At 36.8% G+C, this 24499-nt stretch overlaps 1 protein-coding gene across 7 annotated transcripts in view; it reads left to right on the forward strand.

Annotated features, from left to right (window-relative positions):
• The window catches only part of EVI5 (ecotropic viral integration site 5), a 77730-nt gene that overhangs the window by 27877 nt on the left and 25354 nt on the right, over positions 1 to 24499 (forward strand). For 3 of the 7 annotated variants that reach the window (XM_061379267.1, XM_061379263.1, XM_061379269.1), the window contains 6 exons: positions 920 to 952; positions 1512 to 1664; positions 10829 to 10963; positions 11483 to 11641; positions 13309 to 13455; positions 18349 to 18444. In XM_061379267.1, coding sequence (XP_061235251.1) covers positions 920 to 952; positions 1512 to 1664; positions 10829 to 10963; positions 11483 to 11641; positions 13309 to 13455; positions 18349 to 18444 — 723 coding nt within the window. Of the gene's footprint in view, positions 1 to 919; positions 953 to 1511; positions 1665 to 8552; positions 8688 to 10822; positions 10964 to 11482; positions 11642 to 13308; positions 13456 to 18348; positions 18445 to 24499 lie in introns of all 7 variants that reach the window. The other 4 variants (XM_061379270.1, XM_061379264.1, XM_061379265.1 and 1 more) reach the window with 4 other exon arrangements.

Here is a 24499-nt window from a genome sequence, read left to right on the forward strand (position 1 = left end):
ACTTATTTTTATTATAAAATATTTTTTCCTCATCCTAACCTGTCTGATTCAGTTGTGATTTCCTAAATGTACCTTAATGACAAATGTCTTGCCTTAACTTCTAAGTATTGGCTCTTATGAACCAGTTTGAACTTTAATTTTAATAAAAGTTCCAAGGATGAAGATGATCTGTGAATAGATGTGTTCTGTTATAGAATATGCAAAACCTGAGTGCTTTCAGGAGTGACAGAGTAGAAATTAATGAAATGTGCAACTTGGGGGGGGGGATGTAGTGCTTGTCAGTCAGCATGCATCAGTGCAAATTTCTTTCTTGAAGAATTTTGGCAAGGAAAAGGGATTTATTAACTGCTCAATTGAGTTCAGTAAACCAAAATATTAGCTGTCATAGTTCATATTTTTTTACTTGTGTCTGTCAATTTGCACTATTTGACTTTCCTGCTTCATCTATTTGGGAGCTTTAGTTCTGCATGAATGCCTCAGTGCTTAGTGGAGACTCCTCTGTGCTCAAATTATGCCTTCCTTTCACACTGTGGGCAGACCGTAGACCCTACCTTGCATCTGTCTCCTAGATCATACCAGATACTGTATGTGTACTTTCTGTTAATTGGGAAGCCAGCCATTTGGATCTAAATACTCAGTCTCCTGTAGGTGAATTTGAAGAGTTATGGAAATCTGGCTCTGAGAACTTCTTATAAGCAGGGACTGTATTAAAGCTATTGCAGAAAAGGCTGCTTCCTTTCAGGGTGTTACCTTAATTTATATGAGAAGTTGTTAATTTTGCAAAAAGAGTTTGTACAGAAAATGGGTAGAATTTGGGCATTTTCTTTTTCTCAGCTCTTGTCTTTTTTGTCACTATTATCACCCCTTTGTTTTTTGTTTTTTTCTTTTCCTTATTCCTATCTGAATTTTTCCTTTGTAGGAAAGTGCTTCCTTGGCAGATAGATTGATACAGGTATAGTCTTTTAGTCTTTTACTGTACGACTCTCTTCCTACTCTCAAAAAACCCCCAATTGCTTTGATGCATGCATATTTGCATGCTGTACTCTATGCCTGCTTTGCTGATTTGGAATAAATAGAGAGCTAATCTCTTGCTAGAAACTTGTTTAATATTGTTTACTAAAAATATATAAACCCAATACCTGCACATTGTAATAATTTTCCTAACCTAATGTCATTTTTTTTATACAAATTCCTATGAGAAGTGGATTCTCTGACACTGTATTAACACTTGAATATTGTGAACTTAAATCTGTGCATGTGCAACTGAGTAATATTGCATGAAAGGAACGTTATTGAATGCAAGTACACAATTGTGCTTGCTAAATGGATGCTGAACTTTGTTATGAAGTAGTAAAGCAGCTGTTTAGTACTACTTTGTCCTCAAATTTCTACCAATTGTACTCCATGCTATGTGCAAAAGCAATCTGATGAAATAAGCAGCTAAGCATCACAAAGGCAGTCTGTCTTGGATTTGTCCTCAATTGCTTAAAAAAAAAAAATTATGTCCTAAGGGACAAGTGACAAGGGCCCAGGAGGCTGAGGAAAACTACCTTGTAAAACGGGAGCTGGCCACCATCAAACAGCAGAGTGATGAGGCCATTACTAAACTGGAGCAAGCTGAGAATACCATCAGGGAGCTCCAACAGCAGCAATGGGTAAGGAGCCTGGCAGCACATCATCTCATCTTTTTCATTCATGTTTATTTTCACTCATCATTACATGGTCTCAGTGCTGTCCTTGTAAATGCTTGTTTGTTGTGATTTGCATTCCTAAAATTACACAAATTGGTCTAAGTGATATTTTGGTCTTTTTCTTACTGATAGATGAGATGCATAACCCTGGGTAGATGTAAGTTACTAATTTAAAATAACAACAGCAAAAAAACCCACAACAAAACACACCAAGCCGAAACCTCAACAACGACAAAAACCCCACTCGAAAAGCCACCATCACTAAAGAAATACTAACAAAAAACCCACACCTAAAGCCTTTGGTAGCTCCTAATGCTAAAAATCTAGCCATTGCAAATTGTGTCACTCTGGCTACTCAAATTTGAGAGTTGATTCATAATGCTTTTATGTAGCTTCTCATTGAAGTCAGTCTCCTCCATGTTTCTTCTGTGTACCTACATTTTTTTTCCAAGCATGCATAAAGTAGTTGCTTGCAGAAGTAGAAGGGTGTTGTCCCTGAGTTTAGAACTACAGGACTTTATGAAAAGGTGTTGGTTTATGTGCAGATAAAGCAGGAAAATGACCTTTAGAAGCTCTTAAGTTATTCTGTGTTTGTATGTGCTGTATGTTCTAGGTAGTGTAATGTGCAAGGCTTCAGGCTGTTAGTATGAGGCTGAAGTTGACTGCCTCTAAGGCACTTCTAAAGTGCTCTGTATCTTCTCTTAGTGAGGTGGGGGGGGGCAGCAATTTTGGCAGTCTTCACTTACTGAATAAAATGTGCACTAGCAATGTTCATGTGAGTATGCTCATACTGGTTTAAGTAAGTGGTATCCAAGTACTTGTCTGAAGCCCTGGGCATATTAGGTGTATGAAATACAAGTTTTTAGAGCTTAGCATGCTGTAGCTTCTTACCAGATCCCTGGTATCTCATCTGGGAAGGTAGAGGTGAGGTTTACTGTTAGATTGAAAAGAAATCATAACTTACATGCAAGATAACAGAAATAGCTTATTGTATCTGTTTAATGCAGTTTGGTTTAAAAAAAGTACATCTTCTAGACTAGTTGCAAGGAGTTATTGATGAGCTGTTACTCTATAATATGTAGTGCTGCTTTTTCTTTAGCAATTTCTTCAGGGAAAGAATATGAAATTATAACTGGAAAGATGCTAGATGTTCTAGCAATGATTTACAAAACTTTAGGTATTTTGTAAACTGTCATGTGAAATAAAATGAGAAATGTTTACAGACTGGGTAGCTAGGTGTTTATTGTCTGATTATAGTAGTACACGTGCTTTTGGAATGTGTTTTTGGAAGCATCCGTGTTACTTATCTGTACTGAATTAAAAGTTAAGAGACTAAAATGCTAAATTTATCTATTAGTTAATTGATGGCTAATACAACTTTCAAAGGCAATGCTCTTAATTATGCTGCAGACCTTACTAAGTAGCAGTGATGGGGAAGCTTGGTAGATTGGCTAGGCATGGGAGCTGGTCCTAAGCAAAACTATAGATAACCAGATTTTGGAGCTGTGAGGGCAGCAGACTGGGCAGGTTCTGCAGGAATAGAGAGTAAGTAAAATGTGAGCATTGTTTTCCCTCTCTTAAATGTGACTATGACTATAGGAAGTAGTCTGACTGTGGGTGGAACTGAGGCTGTAAATCCGCATGGTTATAAAGAGATTTGTGCCTAGGAGATGGCTAATTTTGAAGAATAAGGAATAGTACTTTGGTTTTGAGAACTGTCTGAATTAACATCGACAACATGATGAAAGTGTGGAGATGGTTTCAGTTAGCAGTTCCCCAGACTCTGCTGCATTATTAACAGTTGTCATTGAACAGGCTTTTAACTCTGTGTTTCCAGGAGCAACAGCTGTAAACAGCTGCGTACACGTAGGGTACCACCTAGTGGAAATCCATGAACTTGTTTTGAATTTTGGCGTTGCATTTAGAGTACACAGACGAATGAATCTCTTTGCTGCTTCCGAGTGCCAGCAGCTTTTTTTGCTCTTGGCAATTCTTCTTCAGTTTTGTTGCACAAATGCTTTAATTTTCCCCCCCTCCAATTTTTTGTTTATGATTAGCAAAAATCATTGCGCTTAAAAAATGAACTGCGTAGTTTATCTGCAGTTATTTAATGGTACAGCATCTATCCTATGTATTTTGTTATCTAAATCTTTTCCAATCTTGAGTTGTCTGTTTCAGCATGATAGAAGCTATAAAGCTCGGCTTTGAATTTCTGAAGAGGGTTTGGTTTTGTTGACAGCAAGAATATTCTCTAAGCCATAACATGTCTAAGAAAGCTAACCCATCTTTTGTAAAAAGGTTATGCATTTGTATTTAAATATTACCTAGGGTTTATTCTGTCCTGAGATTTGGTAGCACTCCTGCTCTATGAGATTTGATGGAGATTTTGATTATACAGGTTGGATGGCTTAAAGGTAAGTATGGAAAATGCTTATAGGATGTGTGTGTATATAAAGAAGCAGCACTTATTCATAAGGCTGAATACAGAGATGGGTAGAGGAATATTATTCTCACTTAAGTCCAACACCAGAAGCCCAAATTACATGCAACTTCGTAATTTTTCCTGTGCTGCAATATATGTAGGGAGTTTATAGTTGAACCAGAGTGACTTTATCACAACGTGATGAGTCTACTTAAGTTCTTATCATTGCTTCTTAGTGAAAGGAAGTTCTGCTGTAGTACTTCTCCCAGACAACCTGAAAATAGTACTAGTGAACATATAATAAATCACATGTTTAACTGTAATCAAGTGTATTCTACATATTTCTGAATCTATTTAAGGTGATTTGGAGGGTGGGAAGGAAAGCAGAAGATAGTAATACTTGGGATAGAGACTTCACACTTAATTTTACTTTGGATGCAAACTTTTAGATCTTACACTGAAAGCATTCCTCTTTATTAAGGTTTTAAAACTAGTGAAATTAAAAATTTTTAATTTTAAAATTTAAAATCTAAAAACTTTTAAAAACAAGTTTTTAAAACCTGTACAATTTTTTTATATTGATAGCTAGGAAAAAATATTTGTAAAGGTAGAAATATTCTGAAATGCCCTTGGAGTTCAGTGCTTCGGCTACCTCAATATTTGCCAGAATGGTTTTGAAGAGAATGGTACTAATCTGTCTTTATATTCTTTAAATATAGAAATTTGCCAAAGGCTTCTTGATGTGGTGGGTAGCCAGAAGATTAAGAGGAAGGAGACCTCTTTCTCATACTTATAGTAAATCAAGAACTGCATAGAGGAAGCTGTACCTGACTTCAACAGAATACAGGAAGTTTTCTTTTTAAAGCATGCAAGAGCGATGATATTTAAGATTTAGGGCTAAGCTTAATAAGCATGTTTAAACTTGCTCCTAATAATTACACGCTGAAGTTTTTCTCTCCTTTTTCTGCTATTGTTCCTAAATGAAAAAGATGGCTACTGCTGAATGTGTGAAAATGATTTCTGCCATTTAAATACACCTCCAGAACACAGATCTCAGTCTTTCCCAATGATACTCTAATTTTCAATGATTACCTAGTTCATCAGTCTGCATGCTTGAAAATCGAATGTGAGAAATGAGAGTGCAAGCTAAATAGCTTCACATCTTATTTTTAAATAGGCTCTTCAAGTGTGTTATGTGAAGATAGAATTTTAATTGACTAAACATTCAGATGGAAGCATATGCATTTTGCAAGGTAATTTATAGCCATGTATCTGGTCACTGTTATAGCAACTCCATAATGCATAGTTTCTTTTCAGGAACTCATGCTAAAGTGACTTATATTAATTAAGAGCATAATAATAAAGTAATGCGTGCTTGTAAATGAGTGATGCAACCTTATGGAAGCTTTGCTTTATTTTATAATACAGGGTTTTTTACCTTATGTTCTGTTTTGCAACCAAAAAGCAGAAAATAAAACTACTGTATTTACTAAAGTGCTACAGTTAGTGCTTACATGTGCAAACAAAGTTAGCTGGGTAGCTGCTGAACCATCTGTTAGTTTAGTTGCCCTTCAGTGTAGGAAAAGCGTTCTGTAACTTTGTGTAATCTATCATCAGTCAAAACATTATTAGGAATGGTTATGTCAGCTTCAGAGATGTTACTAAGATTTTTAAGCAGTGTTGGGGGAAAATAAATACAGTTCTGTGAAGCCAAGCAAGGACTTCTTTCTTTCAGAAGTACATGGCTGTAGAACTACATTTGGAGTGCTTTATATAATAGACATCTTTTCAACACAGCCAAGGCAAACAGTATTGCTCTGGTTAAAATATTTGGCTGGTGCCTGGAAATCTGGAGTGGCATTGTGGATTTTGTCAAACATTTTAGGGCTTAAGGAAAATACCTAAAGCAGTTCTTTTGCTAAAGAAGTCAGTCTTCAGTTATCACTCTTTTGACTATGAACTTGTTACCTTTATATATACTAAATTGCTGAAATTTTGTGTTTTAAGGAGCAAAAAATCACAACTTGTAACTTTGAGTATTGTTTTTTTTAAAATCTGTTTTGATCTTGTATTTATTTTTTTTTTCTTGGGGGCAGGGGGGAGGGGGTACCAGTCTATCAAGACTTGATTTAAAGTTTGTTGTGGCTAGATAAGTACTCCTAGCGTATTCCTTAGGCAGGTGAAATCTAAAGACCAATTTAAAAAAAGTAATGACTTGTGCCTAAAACTGAATGAGTATCTTTTCTTATACTTTTTGTTACTTATGATTTGACAAATACCAGTTAATTTTTTTAGTCCAAAATTATTTGGAATAAACTTGCATCCCGATTTTGCAACAATATGTATTCAGCTCTTCAAATCTCCTGTTTTCTCTCTGTTTCCTGGGAAGTACAAGAGGACTTCTTACCTGAGGGAAGAATACTGCATGCATTCTTGTTCCGTAAGCAGAATCTGTAACAAGCCAGATAGGGTCCATTTAGGTTGCTGTGTGTATCATCTGATGCAACTGTACCAACAGCCAGGGAATAAGAAAGATTATGTGAAGCAATTGTGGAAATGCATCAGAATTGTCCACCCATCCTCTCTTACACTCAAATCAGGCCTATCTCCACTGCTTGCTGAAGCAAAGAGAATATGTGAATTAAAGAGAAGAGGGATTAAGTTAGTATTGCATAAGGAAAAACTAAAATACGCTGATCTTTTTACTTTGTTCAACTGCACAGTTAAGTAGAAGTAGCAGTTAAATGAATAGTCTTAATGACACTAAAGACTACCTCTGTGAGCTATTTCTGCCTTTTAGTGCTTTGTATAAATCCCCTCTGTTATAGCTCCCTGTAGGCATATATATATAACAATAAAACAAATTGTAACACTAGCATTAGTGTAGATTTTGAATTTTGGTTCTACTGAGTCATGATGAAAGGGTTAAGTGGTGTGCAGAAGTATAAAAACAAATTAAAACCCACTTCCTTGACCATGTAGTTACATGCTGTAAATACTTGTTTTGTCCTGTTTGCCTTTGGCTTGTGCATTAAAGGTCAAGGAATGTCATACCCTAACAGAAGCATACAGGATTGAAGGCTCTTCTGTTAATCTTGTCAACTGTTTTTAGGTGCAGAAAACTAAATTGTTTGATGCAAACAAAATAAGAAATAGTTGTATCTTCAGTATAACAACTGCTCTATGGATTTTAAAGTTGCATTGTTAATTGAATAAAGCTTCCATCTGTGAACCCAAGTATAGACTATATTCTTCACAATGTTTTTAATGGCACCAAAGATGTACTAAACGGTTCCCCTTTAAACTTAATTTTCAGAGCACCTATGCATACACTACCTAGGCATCTGTGCTTTGGGGATTTCAATGTAAATGCTGCTGTAGGATGGCATGGCCTACCAAGCAAGTCTGACAATCTGTGGTGAATCTAAAGTCATTTTAAAGTGACACAGGGAAGAAAGAAAATAACTTGTTCCTTCAGTCAGTAGTTAAAAAGAGCAAGTGGGGCTTTTGAATATAAATGCTTACTACAACTTCAGTTGGATCTATCTATTGAAAGATGCAATTTCATGAAATTTTGCTTTAGCAAGTGAAAGGATAGATCTCAGCTTGAATTCCAGCTAATCAACAGGCAAGAAATAAGTTAATGGTGAATTAACTTGTGCAGAACTGTGATTTTTTTTTTTTGTTCTGTTTTTTTTATCCTCCTCCCCCATGAGGTTTGGAAAGGGTGTTTTATTACTGAGGGTATGGGGGTGTGCAGAGCTGGTCAGGGATAGTTTTGGAGTAAGTCCTATATGGAAAGAACCAAATTTTATTGTAGCTTTGGCATATGCTGTCTGTCAAGAAGGATCTATACTGCTATTTGTGCCTGGATTTTTCTCATAAATCCACAAGACTTGCTTTTAAAAGAGAATCTCTGAAGGAATAAGTATCATGAGAAACGAGAGCTAAGGGTTGGAGTTGTAAGAAAGGAACAAACCAAAGTGGCTGTGCATTAAAGCATACATGACTTTATTTTAAACCCAAGTTATTAAAAGCTTCTGTTAAGTCAGAGCTTAAGTGAGTAGGGACTAAGAGAGATACTTGTATTAATCTTGCAATTAGCCAGTCTTTCCTAAGCATTTTTTTGCGTATAACAAAATAATCACAGATCCTTTGAGAATTCTTCAGTTTGGGTAACAAAGAGTGAATTGTTGCTCATCAGTGCTAATTAGTCTCAGTTTGGTTTTACACATTTGGCTGTGTGGAGGTGCAGTTGCTGGAGAAGCACAGCATTACAGTTAGCAGTCTGAAAGGACATGTTAATAGACTTGCATAAGGTAAGCACTTCTGTTGATCTTAAGCTAGTATTCCTAATGTTAAGCATTTGAATCTGGCAAATAAAACCCCTTTAAAACCATCTGTGCTTCATACTAAACATATTTCTGCAAACTTTGTAGCATAAATGCAGTTCACAATACAGTGAAGACTTTGTGCTACAGCTGGAAAAAGAGTTGGTCCAAGCCAGGCTGAGTGAAGCAGAATCCCATTGTGCCCTGAAGGAGATGCAAGATAAAGTTCTAGAGATGGAAAAGGTAAATCAAACCAGGACCCTCTATATAAAATAACACTAGAAAGACAATACAGGTCCTTATAATTCTTTGCATTACTGTGCTCTTAAATCTTCTATGTTTTCATGACTTTTCAAATCTGAAATTAATTTAGCAAAAACCTAAGATCTGTCTGCACTTGGAAAGGTTTGTGAAGAACAGATCAGTTTTCTTCTGTTTCTGAAGTCCACTGCAGTGCAAAACTTGGATTCTGCTGGAGTCTTTGCAGAAAACATCAATTGCCTCAGTTTTATCTTGCAACAAGAGCAGTAGGCTCAGAGTGAGCATTGAGGTGATGTGAAAATTAAGGTTGAAACGGGAGGAGTAAAGAGTTCAGCATTCCCAGTTCTTGAGTATCTCCCAGTTTGTTTCATTATGGACAGGAAAGAACACCTCCACTGTTTAATATCAAAATCTCTGCTGCTTTTTGGGTGCCATCCCAGCTTGTGACTTACTGGTTCCAGAGTTCAAGCTGTACTCAAACTGGCTGTCAAATGTTTACTTGTCTTTGAAGAAAAACTTACATGCAAAATAAAATAGAAGAAGTGGAAATAAAATCCCCACTAACTGACTGAACCCAGGACACTGACCCAACATAAAGCATGGTTTTCAGATCCTGTTACATTGGCTTTGGAAGTTGTTTCCTCATGGAAATTTTAGAGCTGAATACTCAGCAGTGTGGCCAAAACTTGCTAGGTAATTAGATTAACCCACTGGAATAAAGATTTTTTCTTTTTGTATCTGAGGTGCTTGATTAGGAATCTGGCAGGCTGACAATCTGGTAGTTTTTACTGTACTGACCACTGATATATAACTTATTTTTCTAAGTTCAGAAAGAGACTACTTTTTCACTTAACCTTTATCAACATGAAGATAGCATACATCAAAAACTTTAATGTGAAGGAGAAACTGGAGCAGTGAGTGAAATTCCAGTGTAATAGATAAACACAGATGCACAGTAGTAACAGTCTGTCATGATTAACTTGGGCACATGAGAAAGTGAACTCCCTGAAATTCCTACATGTACCGCTCTTTACCACTCATTTAGTGATGTGTCACGTAACCTGGGAAGATTCTGCTCTGTAACCCAAGACCTGCATGGCTACACAATCAGTGATGTAAACACTCAGAGACTCAGCCTATCATTTCCTGTATTTGCCAATACTTTGATCTTGTGACTTTTTTGAAACATGGAGATGCTCATAAATGGCTCTTGTGCTGTGTTCCATTTATGTTAATAATGCACTTTGCTCTTGACCCTCAAGATGCCCTGGCAACTGTCACAGTATTACATATAGACATATGTACTTCATTTTGCTGAAAATTACTACTGAAAAACACAGTAAAAAGGGATGAAGCACAGTTCAAGTATTTGGTGATCAATGATTTGATGTAGGGCTATGGTAGTTAGGCAGACTGTGTCCCTTTTCTTCCCCCTGTTTTTTCCCAGACTTCCATTATTGCACTTTCATCGCTGTTTTACTTTACCCAGGTCGCTCCTGCCTTGTGTTTTCCTGTTTTCTGTTTAGCTTTCTTTAGTCTTTCTACTTTTTCCTTGTGCGTTTTTGTAAACATCCATGCACTTTCATCTGTAAGACCTTTTCTTGACTGATTGTTGTTTATCAATATTAATGGATGGTTCCTTTGTCAATATATCTTTTCTCCTTTACAAAGGCAGATGGCTGCCCAAAAAAATAGACTCCCTGTAAGTCTAAATGAAAGCTATAACTCTAAAGGTGTAATTTCAGTTCTGAATTTTCTTTAATTTTATCAAGTAGCTCAAAATCTTTCAGATTTTTCTCTGTATTTTAAGATGCTATATGCAAAATAGTATAAGTACTGCTCTGTTAGGGATACCATTCTGGGAAATCTGGAAGTCAGAATACCTAAAACTAATTTGCCAACTTTTTTTCTGTAGTTGTCTGGTAGAAGATGCTTGTACACCCTTGCTATATCCAGGAACTTAGATTTTTTTAAGGCTTTTATTTTGCAGAGGATGTGTAATCAAGCAAGTTTGGCTAGTAAGAAGAGTTACTATTCCATGTCTATATTTTTGGTGTGGGTCTCACTAAGCACAAATCTATTCAAATACATATTTAAGAAGATGGTCCTTGTTGCAGAGGAACAGCTCTCTCCCTGATGAGGAAAACATTGCTAGACTACAAGAAGAACTGATTGCAGTAAAATTAAGAGAAGCAGAAGCTCTGATGGGTCTCAAAGAACTAAGGCAGCAAGTCAAAGATTTGGAGGAACACTGGCAGGTATGATTAGCAGTACGCTTTGAGCAGTATTTCTTTTCAATGAATGATAAGAAAGCACAATTTTGAGATGTAGAGATCAAGTAGAAACTAGTGATTGCAGATCAAGCTGCTGAGGTGAGAAAAATCTTTGGATGCAGCTGCCACGAGAAACTTTATTTCAAAAGTATGTTAGGAGTTGATTCCTTGTTCTAGATGTCAAAGAGCCTGTGCTGCCATTTAATTGTTCTGGTAGAAAGGCAGTACCTGAACAGTACCATTTCAGTAAATATTAAGGGCTAGAAAGAGGCAAAAGTCTTAGGATATTCCTGCAATTTACTGTCTTATTGTAGTTGTGAATGACTGCCTTCATTTTTTAATTGTCTATTCTTAAAGCTAGTAAGTTTCCATGGGTTTCTAGATTTTAAGACAAACAAAAGCGCAATGGTAACTTGACCTATGAAACTCTGAGATCTTAAATGAAATAAGGGGACTGCAGGAATGATCAGACATTGTCAGCAATGGCATGCTGTTTTTTTTCAGCGTCATCTAGCTCGTACCACTGGAAGATGGAAAGATCCTCCCAGAAAAAATACAGTGAATGAGCTACAGGATGAGCTGATGACAGTCCGATTGAGAGAAGCAGAAACTCAGGCTGAACTGAAAGAGACCAAACAAAGAATGATGGAGATGGAAACGCAGGTATGTTACTGAACACTAGCATGTATGAATGGAGATAATGCTGGCAAATTGGTGTCAAATAATAGAGATCCAATAATCTTTACCATCTACAGGTGTAACTTTAATTCCAAAATGTGCTTTTTAATGCCTTTAGACTAGGAAAGAGACTAATACATACAATCTAACTTACTTTTTTTTTTTATCGTCTTTTATGTAGTCTTTTCTGTGATTTTCTGAGCTTCTCATTTGGATTAATTGATAGAATCTGTAAATGTGTGTGAATTATAATTCATTAAATTGTAACTGTTGTAACAACAAAAGTGCATCTAAGGTGTCTTAAGTTTCACAACCCTAATTCTTATTATGCTGATAACAGTAATTCTAATTCTTCAAATGGCAGTAATTTTTTTCTTCTGATGAAATTACCTATACTAGGTTATCTACTGAGGTGATGAGTGTGGTTACTAAACTGTGGACTCACAGCAAAGTAGCTGTATATTGCCAGGGGGTTTTTAGCAGAAGCTTTACCTTTCATATGCCAGAAAAGCAAAGCATGATTCATTATTGCTGAGATTTGTACAGATCAGACAAAAATAACTTGTCTGCCAAAAAGGTAACTAGGGAATAGGTTGTTAAGCAATGAAAGTGTTTTAAAGTTGGTGACTTCATATTATATTAGTGAACTGTCAACTGAATCAATAAGCATAATGTGCAGTTGATGGAGAAGGGTTTTGTAACAGGCTTTTGAGAAACCTTCCCATGGAATAGCTGCTCAATGTAGCTGTTACTTGAAGGAGTCTGTGCATTGAAAAGTCTAAACAAGCAAAAGCTGTACTTGGCAAGCTTCAGCAGTCCCAGAAATTAGGAAAGCATATAAGGGTGTGCTAGAGAGATGAGCTCACTGCAGGGAATACGGTGGCTCATTTCTGACAGTGGCACCACTTCCTCTATAGCAACTGGATAAATGTTTTCTCTGACCTTTTAAAATTCTACTTGCAGTGTTATTACTATTTCACTATGGTAAATGTGGGCTTTTGTTACTATTTCCCCATCTGAGTGTTTGTTTTAGTCAGTAGGGGGCATATGTATCCTGCTGTCTGGATTATATATCACAACACCTTTAGGTACTTCTCACTTCAGTGTTTATGTATTAAGTTTTTGTACATACTTACACTGTTCAGCTGTCATCCTATAGAAATGAATTGGTTTTCATTTTAATTTATTGGTCTGTGTATACTTTCATGTAAAAATGGTGTGACTTGTACTAATGCAGTGATCTCAAGGTGCCACATTACTTTCAGTAATTCACTGGAAAGAAATGCGTACATAGTATTTCTAACATACCCGATGCTTCTTGGATGTCTCAGCTTCTTACTGTAGTTGGGAGAAAATCTCACAAAATCTTTGCCTTATCTAAGTAAGAGATTGGGAAAAACAATTACAGGAGTTTTGCAGTAATGTTCTTACAATGAGTCATCTGTTGTTTAAGAACGCTTTGAATGTCGTGGTCATAAACCAAATGCAATGCAAAGTTTTCTGATTAGATTTAGAAAATTCTGAATGCCTTTTCATCAAAAGTTTTTTATAGTAAATGATTTACAAGTCATTCTTGTCAGACTTTAAGGAGTTAAATTTAATGTCAAAGATCTTTCCTTAACATGCATTTTCTTTCTTGTCATAAATTTCAGAATCAGATTAATAGTAACCACTTAAGAAGGGCAGAGCAAGAGGTTACCAACCTACAAGGGAAGGTACAATATCTTTCTGCACAGAACAAAGGACTCCTTGCTCAGCTGAATGAAGCAAAACGTAGACAAGCAGAGATTGAATGCAAGGTAAACAATATTTATTCACAATGTTGACCATTTGTGTGCTAATGTATATGTACTTTTTAGTCTTGTCTGCTATTGTTGGATAGAATCGTCTTCATTGAGTAGAGATCACAAACCCAAAACTTCTCTTAACTCATTTGACAATACCGCATTGAATTTACTGTCTCACAAAAATCACTTGAGGTTTTGACAGAGCTACTTCTTTGTGGTCCCAGAAAGATAGACTTTAAAGTGGGATTCTACTCAGAAGAGTGTCTGTGTATAACTTATAAAAAGGCACTCTTCCCCAGCAGATTCTGGTAACTGTGGACTCTGTTTGTCTTTACTGACAGAAGAGGTTCATTACTTCAACACTGACTGTTGCTGCAGAATTAGTTTAGCTTCAGAGAAAGGGAGTACAAGTAGTATTTGAATGGAGAAATCTACAGGGGGGAGTGTTACACTACTCATTGCCTAATAGTAACTAGACTTTAAGGGGACAGCCCAAAACTACTGGGCAAAAGCTGGTTTTACTAGTGCCAGTGCACAAAAGAGCCCAGTCTGGTATTTGAATCTCAGATTTAATTACTTTTTGTAACTAAATCCATAACCATTTACTAATAACTTATGTCTTTAACTTGTGCACACATAATGTAGACAGGAAATAAAAGATAAGTCTTAAGCTTTTTTTCTCTTGGTTGAAAATATTCCTGAAATTGCTACTGAATTTACTTAAAAAATTAACAAGTATTAGTTAACAAATCACTATAGTTAAAATATTTGCTAAAGACATTAAAACAACTTTATACTTACATCAAAAAGTTGTACGATTAGTCTTTTATGGAATTAGCTAGTGCTGAATAATCAGTAATTTCTAAAGAAGTTACTTGTATGTTAAACATAGTACTGTAATATGAAATGAACAATTAGAATACTATTTATTAAAGTGATTGTCAGTTGGCAAAATGAGAACAGATGTTATATAATTTGCTGTTCATAATCACATCTTAGTGTTGTCTTTAATGATAACAAAACTTTCGTATGTGCAGTACTTGTTCCTACTCTTATCCATGCAGAACACTGTTACTGGTTGAATGTTTGTTTCTCAGTTCTGTCCAATATACATACATTCTGCTTGTAACACGCATACATACCCCAAAGACTGCGTTACCTGCTATTCCATCAAAGGCTTCTGTGAGCAGTATAAATCAATACCATAGCTTGAGTGATTTATCACTGTCATCTAGCATGGAGATGAAATGACAGCCTTATTAATGTCCATAGATTTCCTATAGTATCACAATCCTGTTTTTTTTGTTGTTCAGTTCCATTTTTAACATATTTAAGAACATTAAATAACTGAGATGTACTTATTATTTCAGGTTTCATTAGGTTTTCATTTTCCTTGCTGTCTTGTCAGATCCATTTGTTTCTAGTGGAACCTGAATCTAAAGTATTTAACTTCTGAGTCTTCAAACTCCACCACATCTTGTTTAGGAAACAAGAAACTGAATCTTAATTAGAAGAAATCGTTTCTGCTGGCTGGTTTATGTTTACAATAATCACTAGTTTCCTAAGTGCCTTATTTAAAAAAAAAATCTGAGATTATTCCTTTTGATTTTTTTTCTCCATTATTTCATAGAATCATAGAATAGCTAGGGTTGGAAAGGACCTTAAAGATTATCAAGTTCCAACCCCCCTGCCTTGGGCAGGGACACCTCACATTAAACCATATCACCCAAGGCTTTGTCCAGCCTGGCCTTGAACACTAGCAGGGATGGAGCATTCGTAACCTCCCTGGGCAACCTATTCCAGTGCCTCACCACCCTAATAGGAAAGAATTTCCTCCTTATATCCAATCTAAACTTCCCCTGTTTAAGTTTTAACCCGTTACCCCTTGTCCTGTCACTACAGTCCCTAATGAAGAGTCCCTCCCAGCATCCCTATATGCCCCCTTCAGATACTGGAAGGCTGCTATGAGGTCTCCATGCAGCCTTCTCTTCTCCAGGCTGAACAGCCCCAACTTTCTTAGCCTATCTTCATACGGGAGGTGCTGCAGTCCCCTGATCATCCTCGTGGCCCTTCTCTGGAGTTGTTCCAACAGTTCCATGTCCTTTTTACGTTGAGGGCACCAGAACTGCACACAATACTCCAAGTGAGGTCTCACAGGAACAGAGTAAAGAGGCAGGATCACCTCCTTCGACCTGCCGGTCATGCTCCTTTTGATGCAGTCCAGGATACGGTTGGCTTTCTGGGCTGCAAGTGCACACTGAAGCTGGCTCATATTCATTTTCTTATCGACCAGCACCCCCAAGTCCTTCTTCGCAGAGCTGCTCTGAATCTCTTCTCTGCCCAACCTGTAGCTGTGCCTGGGATTGCTCTGACCCAGCTGTAGGACCTTGCACTTGGCATGGTTAAACTTCATGAGGTTGGCATCAGCCCAGCTCACAAGCGTGTCAAGGTCCCTCTGGATGGCATTCCTTCCCTCCAGTGTATCAGCTGAACCACACAGCTTGGTGTCATCAGCAAACTTGCTAAGGGCACACTCAATCCCACTGTCCATGTCAGCGATGAAGATGTTAAACAAGACTGGTCCCAACACCGAGAGGGACACCACTTGTTACTGGTCTCCAGCCAGACATTGAGCCATTGACCACAACTCGTTGTGTACGTCCATCCATCCAGTTCTTTATCCACCGAGTGGTCCAACCATCAAATTGACGTCTCTCCAATTTAGAGACAAGGATGTCGTGTGGGACAGTGTCCAATGCTTTACACAAGTGCAGGTAGATGACATCAACTGGTCTACTGCTGTCCATCAGTTCTGTCATACCTACAGTCCTTCTAGAATTAGATTTAGTGTCTGTAACTTTGCTAAATAGTGTTGCTACCAACTTAGATTTGGCTTGCAATACAGATAATAGCAGGTAGGCTGAATTTAAAAGGCAGTACTGCTAAGTAAACAACTGAAATAAAGCTATTTCATGTTACTTACACAACAAGTTTGTATTCCAAACTGATGATGAAAGTTTCAGTAGTCTTTCAGGTCATGTCTTGGAGCAATACAGACAAATGTTAAGTTTTTGTAGCACTAAATATTTTACAACTTCCAGCTTGCATGTTAAATCTAGCAAGTTTGTTATTCCTGACTCCATTAGAAACTGGTGTTTGATTTTTCGTCTTATTGTTTCAAAGAATCTGAAATCATGGTCTAGTTTTATTTCTGTCACTACATCTTTGCTAGATAGTAATATTTTGACTTGAAGAGGTGTATCATAAAAGGATCTATTAGGATTTTTTAAATATCCAGTTGTTTTTTCTATGCAGAATTGGTACATTAATTCCACAGCTTGTGCTTTTCTTTAAAGGATAGCTTAAAATACATATGTAGAAATTAATATATTTGAAGCAGTTGCATCTCATACTACCTGTATGGCAGCTCTGTCACTGGTGTGTGCTCTTACAGTTTTCCTCTTTTACCTGATGACTGCTTCTACAGCAAGGACTTAATTTCAATTTGTTTCTTGAAATACAGCACTGAGTTTTCTAATCAGTTTTGCTAAAGAATTTACAACATAAGACTTGTGCCTCCACCCCAGGCTTGTCTTTCCTACCATATCAACTTTTGCGGTAATTATTGAGAACATGTTCTGTTTCAGAGATAAAACATCACTATCATCTAGAGCAACACTATTGACTCACTTCAGATATCAAAGTCAAACCAAGCCAGTCTGTCCTTCAGCTTTCAGTTAGATATATGCAATCCTGAGGACTCGTGGTTTTGGCTTCATTCAAGTAATTGTGCAGCAGAATTTAGCAATAATGGGTTAGCACATGATGGATTCCTCTGAAATGGACTCCACTGATTACAAATGGTGTTGATTGGATTATGTAGATGGTGTGCCTTCACAGAAGGAATCTTTGGTTTTAAATGAACAGCATGGTTTCAAGTAGCTGCTATAGATAAGCTTTGGCATGTTCAATTTAGTCTCAACCAAATTGTCTAATGAAGGGTGGCTAAGTACTAATAGTTTGAAGCATGTATTAAAATAACTGAAATACTGAAATACATACTAAAATAACTGAAAACTGTACAGTAACTACAGTTTGCACAGTTACACCAGTCTGACACAAAAGTGTGTGCACCTGGGCCTAGTCTGTCTCTTCCCCAGAGTTACTCGTATTCCAGCTGAAAGTATTCCTCAGTCACTGTCACTGTTTTCTCTCTGTGCTTGTTTTGTTCTCTGAAGTCTTGGGGACCTGCCTCGTAAAACAAATAAGGAAATTTCCTTTTCTGTTGTCAAAACACAACTTGTCTCTCATTGTAACTGGCAGCTGAAACTTATATTCAGGAGTCTGATTGTAGGTTACAGGCATTAGAATTTTATTCTGAACTGTCTTGCAAATCTTTATTGTATAGTGTGACTAAGATACCTAGATTTAGACAAGATTGAGAACGTGTGTGCTCCTGTGTTTGGTTTTGGGGTTGTTTTTTTTATAAAGCGAGTGATGAAATAAGTAATTTGTGTAGTTTTGCTTATGTATAAAGTCAAATGTTGAAGTGTGAACTGGGTTTTCAGATGTTGGTACTATTTGTTAGTTTACAATCAACATTTCTGGAGCACAAGAAAGCTGTTTTATGGTCCTGGAAATTTATAACAGCAAGTTTTCAGAACTACACAGACTTTTTTTATCTGTATTATTATAATTTGGAATTTATATTAGATGATCACACAGCTCTTTGGGTTAAAATGAAATTTGGGTTCTCTAGAGTATGCCTTGTCAATTAGTATGATAGTTCATACAGTATTATATTCAGTTTTCTTTACTGACATGAGTTCGGGTAAAAGCACTGCATGGTCTTTAATAAACTGAAACTGATATTATTTGTTAGCTTCAATCTATTAATTCTTTCAGAGTAAAGAAGAAGTGATGGCAGTTCGGCTCCGTGAGGCAGACCGTATTGCAGCTGTGGCTGAGCTCCAACAGCATATTGCTGAACTAGAAATCCAGGTAACAGCTGATGACCTTAAATGTGAAACCTGATGCTGATTACTTTTTGTACTTACTGGGTTTCTTTTCTTCCACTTTATTTTCTTGTTAACCTATTCTGAATGTGATGCTCTGCTTTGCTGGTTGGGATAATGCTATCTTCCTGGGTGGGCATCCTTTATAATCAAAGGTCTGAAATCTGTCTTAGGGGCAGACTTGTGAGCTTTAGTAATTTCTTCTGGGCAAGTGCTGTGCTACAGGCAATGCACTGTGAAACTGGCTTGTGTATTTCTGTTTGTCCCATGATTGGTAATTTTTACTGATAAATAGATGAAATTGAAAACATTCTCTGTCCACCTCAAAAATAAAGAATGCACACATCTTGATTCCAGCAACAATTCTTTTCTGTGCTTACTCCTCTTCTGCTATGGCCAGTATTGGAAGATTTGTTGTAAAACACTTACTCCCTTTATGGAAATCTTGAAACTACATATGTGATTTACTGCTGTCATATCACTGTAAGATCTAAAGATGCATCCTTTGGCCTCCGTGCTGTTCCTTGTGCTTTCAGTTCCTTTTGGAGCTTTCACTGTCCCTTGATGAGAACCAGACATGGCTGTTTATATTTTCTTGGCTTTGAGAAATCATGATGCCTTACTAGTCTGTCCTTCCTATACTCATATACTGTTCTCCTGTCTGAATTATGCTGTGCCTATCTTCAAAGGTTTTCTTGGTTATTATTCCCAAGTTAGAAGCTATTACTCTAGTTTACTTTTAACTGGTATTACTGGTGTTGCTGGTGTCTTTCTTCCCTTCAAGGTGATGATTTTACTGTGTTGTGTCAAAGCCTTCTTTTCCTATGATTTCTCAACGACTTGCATCTTTTGCATCTCTTCATATATAGAATGTACAAATAAATATAACGGAGCTTGCAAAAAGAGTTTTCACTTTGAATATTTCTCTTCTAGTGCAGCAGGCACTAAATTAAGATAAAGGAATCATGTCTTTTAATCACATAATGCTGTGATCAGTACATTAGAAATACTCATCAAAGTACAGTAAGTATTACATTTGAATCATTTATCATCTAGTAAGATAAGAGAGTAGCTGAGTTTAGGTCAATCTTCTACTCATGTGTTAGCATTTTACTAAAAACCAAAAACAACAACAACAAAAAAAAAACCTCAAACAAAAAATAACCTAGACAAAAAACCCAACAAAGAAAAAGGTTTAAAGGTTATTTAGGACAATGTGATTTTGTAGGCAAGGAGCAAGCGTCCATTTTGCATTATTTTACTTTAGCATTGACTTAGATGCCATCCTGCTTCCACTGCTTGACTGATATGGGTCTCCCCAAAAGTACTCTAGTCTCGATTTTATGAAATTGAGAAATGGTGAATCCCATAATGAGCATAATGTTTTTTCTGATTGCTGTTGCCCAGTTAGAATTGTGTTCATTTGTTAATGTAAATACGTCTGACTGTTTGTTCTGTTTGATCAAATCATCAGTGCTCAATCATTTCACAGCTCTCTCCTGTTCCTTTGCCATATGTCTGCTTAAGCTGTGGGTGCCAGAATTTCATACAAGTTTTTATAATACCTTGTCATGAGGCAGGTAAAGAAGTGAGGGAATGTAATCTATTTCATTAGTCGGGCTAATACATCCAAAGATTATGCTGCCCCTCTTTTGTCATGATACTGCGTTTGTCATGATACTGCGTTTGTTGTCTCACGTTTGGTTGTTCTGCATCATCCCTCCTTTGTTTTCACAATTACTGCTTTCATGATGCAATCTTTAGTTATGTTTTTTCCATTTTTCACATATTCTAGGTGGCCTTGGGTTTTTTGTTGTTTTTCTCTTGTTTGGTTGTTAACCACTGAAAGACATTTAAAACAAAAGTGATTTGGTAGAAATAAGTTCCTCTAACATCGTTTTACTTATTTTGGCCATTCTAGATGTGAGTTGAAATGCTTTTATTTGGCTGTGACAATTAGTTGGGGTTTTCTTCCTTTTTTTCTATTTGTTGGGTTTTTTGGTTGTTTTGTTTTTTTTTTTAAGATTCTGTAAGCAAACAAATGATTTTGACCAGTGTGTTTTGTCAGCAAATGTAAAACTTACGACCAGAACTTCCTTTTCCGGTACTCATGCTCAAAGGCCTCTGAAACACCTGCACCAGAAAAGGTAATCATGCAGTTGGAAACCTGTAACTCCCAAAGCTTGTAAAATATAAACCAAAAGCTGCTTTTTAAGGAAATTGAAAATAGAAATAGCTTCTTCTTCATCGGAGAAAGAGCATTCTTTTCCATTCAGCTTGTCACTGGAATTGCTGTGACCTGATGTGGGAAGAAGAGGGCCTTTTAATCTTGACTTGCCTTAATGACTTGAAATGCAATATTTAATACCATAAATACATTTAGCTAGCCTTGGAGAGTAGGTGTCAGTCCCAAAGTAATAGCGCTTTTAACACAGAGAATCACGAACAAGTCTGCTGTTCATATTGTTTCAAAGCTGATAAAGATGGAGGAAGTTAACTCACCACATAACCTTCCTTTTTTTGAGGGGGATGGTGCTTTTCTAAGAAGCTCTAGGGATTTAGTGCCAGTCCACATGGTCCATAGCAATGCTTAACCTAAACTTTGTAATTTTCTTTTAACTGTTCATGTAGGTGCAAGACACTGGTGTTAAATTTGTAATGCAGAGTATCACTACTCCCACATAAGAACTGATCTGACATTACATGCATAAATGCTAGATTTAAGTCACAGTTTCTGGGCCGCTTGTAGGTTTGGTTACTAATAATGACAAAGAGGGAGAAGGAGGTGGAACTCTTATCGTTTAACAGCAGATGTAACTATGCAGCAAGCTGTCAGTTTGTTGTGATGTTAGGAAGTTATTTTTTATATATTCTGAATGTCATCTTGGTCAGGCATTCATTTCCTGATCCTATGCTTTTAAACTTCTGTGTAAGCATATTGAAGTGCAAGGGAATAGTCCAATACCTGATGGATATTGTATAACTCATTCCTTAGCAAAAATAACCAAAAAAACCCAACAAATAACCAAAAAAACCCTGAAGTTTAACTTGGGTTGCATATAACTAAGCCCCAGAAGTGATAAAGAAAAACCCTAAAGTTACATATAAACAAAGTTTACTTTGTCAGCCTTTTTCTTTTCTATCCTCTCCTTATTTTTCTCTTACTTGCCAGTTCAGCTTATAAAACTCTTGGGAAGCAAATGTGACTTGGAAGTATTAGCAGGATGAAAGCAAGACTTTTCAGCAAATTAAGTTATCCATAGCTTAAAATTATCCATGGCTGGTTTGAGTTGGAGAGGTACAGAACACACTTGTGATACAGGAAACCCCACTCAGGTCTGAGTAATCTTAAAGCAAAAACTAGCTGTAAGAATTCATTCTCCTCTTGGTTAGGTGGATCTGTACAGGGGGTAACATCACTTCCTCCTGATGTGTTTCCTGGCAGATTCAGAGAACTTTGTCACATTTACCCTATCTCTAACCATGTCAAAGCTGCTTTGAGAATAACTGTAAAGGAAATCCATGATTGTGCTAGTTGTCTCCCCCACAGTTTAAACTTTTAGCACTGTTTCATTAGAATGAAGCCTTTCTATGACCTCTGTTTAATAACTTTTCAAGTACTGACTGTTGAGTAAAGAAATTGTTTCCATCTTTTCAAATTACAGGAAACTTTTTTTTTACTCTTATCAATAGTGGTATGTGATGTTAGTGATGTTTTCTGAAAGTCAAAAATGAGTCACTGTAAAGTCACTGAAAGGACACTAGTTACCACATTTACCCTTTTGAATAAACTTCATTTACATTTTTAATGCAGTGTCTTTTGCCACAGAGTAAGAGTTTAAAAGTCTCCCCTGAAAAGAAGCTGAGGCTGATTGTTACCAAGTAAATATTTTGAAGTTGGAAAAGATCAAGCAAGGGTGTTAAGGAAATGTCCAACCCTCTAGACTTTCTTAGTAAAGATGATACAGTTACCTGAGGAACAGAAACTAACTGGTATGCTTAGATTTTGGCTGTCTAAAGCATTGGGTTTTATTCTCTGTGTTAAGTTCACAGTTATTAAAGTGAAAATAATCCTAGATTTTTTTCTTATAATTTAAAATAGCCGATTTTCTTGTTGATGTCTCTTTTCCTACTCTGATCTGATCATCAAGAGTGTTACAGAAAACTTTGTGCTTGTGTTCCTCTTGGGATTAAACATCTGCAACTGAAGCTTGATTACACTGATCTTTTGTATCTTATATTTAAATGTCAGTTGAGCTTAGTGCCTCCAGCATGTTCTAAGAGGTTTCCAGTGACATGGTTATTTATATTATTTAAACTTTATGATTACTATACTTGATTTTTAGGGGATACGGTACAGTAATGGTTCAGGTATTTAAGATCATCATTCTTTGAAGCAGTCTGTCCCTGTATTCTTGTGCTGTCAGGTGTGTATCCTGGTCCTATGCTGCTTGAGCTCCGTATGCTCAGTTCTCAGTAGGCATTAGGTGTATTTCTTGAAACCAGCTGCTGCTGCTTTTTGAAGGTACAGAGAAATTGTTTTTCTCTTTAAAAGCCAGACAAAGAAAGATGTAAGCGTGATGACAACTGTGAATCTCAACCGATACTTTCTGTTGGGCAGCATTTTTCCTCATGCTAAGAAGCAAAGTTGGGGGGAACAGATTTTCTTCTCAGGAGCTCTTGTAACTTTTGGTATGCATGCAAGTACAGTCACTTTATAGTTCAGAGCAGGATGAGAGAGGTGAGAGCTTCCAAAACTGAAAGGGCCTAAGAGAGTTCTGTTTTAGCACCTGTTTTTTGATCTGTAGGGCTCACTTCCTGCTTCGCTGCCCATGCTACTCACTCACTATACCCATCTCTGAGGTAGGAGGTGGGGTTGTGTATTGGCTTTCTACGCTGATAACAGGTACCTTTCCTTTGTGCGAAGGTGATACCTGACCACTAGGGTGTTTGCTTGCCTGATAGAAAGTTTTTGAACTGTTAGCGCTGGTAGAGTTGGTCTGTTGGAAGAGAACCTAAGACTGGAAAGAGCTATTAATCTTCAAAAGCAGCAACATCAAGATGGTGGATCTTTAATTACAGTGTAACACCAACTGGCATTATTTTTCTAAATACCCTTCTGGGAAGAGGAGGTAGGCACTGCAGTGGGGCCAGGATGCAGAAGCAGGGAAACGGGTGTAGGGGTTAATTCACATATGACTGCAGGGGTTTTTAAACAAAATGTCTAGATCACAGAATTGTCTAGCTTTCATTATTTTACTATTCTGAAAATACACTTTGCTTATTGATATGTTGTATTTTTCTCACTGCATGTTAACTTTAAACTCAAAAAGACTATTATTTGCCTAAAGATCAGCTGTTCTGTGTTGTTGTGACCTCTCTAAATACTACAGATTTTCTATAATAGTGCTCCCTGTCAAAAAAAAAAAAAAACAACCAAAACCAACCAAACAAAAAAAAACCAAAAAACAAACCCAAAGAACCCACATTCTATGGGTATAAAATCAGGTTAAAAGTAAATAAATAGTCAACAAACCAAACATGGAGAGAGAGCACCAACTGTTTATGCTGTTTCCTTTTAAAAGGTGTGATGTTCATTCCTTAAAGACTTGTAGTTGTAAGTGGAGTCTTAACATTCACTTCTGACCTATTACAGTTGACCTGAGTACAAAACAGAAGTACAAAACTTCTCAAGCACAGTATAAAACCAATGCAGAGTGAAATGCCTGGTTCCTACTAAAGTGAATGCTACAATAGGAAGCATTCAGTTAAATTCAAGCTACATGAAAGCAGTTTTATTTATCTTGTGTTAGTGGGGCTGTCTGGTACATTACAGTGTGGAAGATATGGCAAGGAAGAATGGAAAACACTCATCTCCAGAGAACCAAATGAATGATAAAGAGCTAGTAGTTATTCCTGGAAGATTATTATCTTCAGGTGACCTGCAGTACATCAACTAACTAAATAAATGGAACAGCCATATCCTGCAGATAGCAGACTGAAGATGCAATCTGCAAGAATCCATGAGTGTTATTGTCTAA

Source organism: Neopsephotus bourkii, unplaced genomic scaffold (genome assembly GCF_033783945.1).
Source record: "Neopsephotus bourkii isolate Nb327-2 ecotype Australia unplaced genomic scaffold, CSIRO-AGI_Nbou_v1 NB_1768, whole genome shotgun sequence".
Taxonomy (NCBI): domain Eukaryota; kingdom Metazoa; phylum Chordata; class Aves; order Psittaciformes; family Psittacidae; genus Neopsephotus; species Neopsephotus bourkii.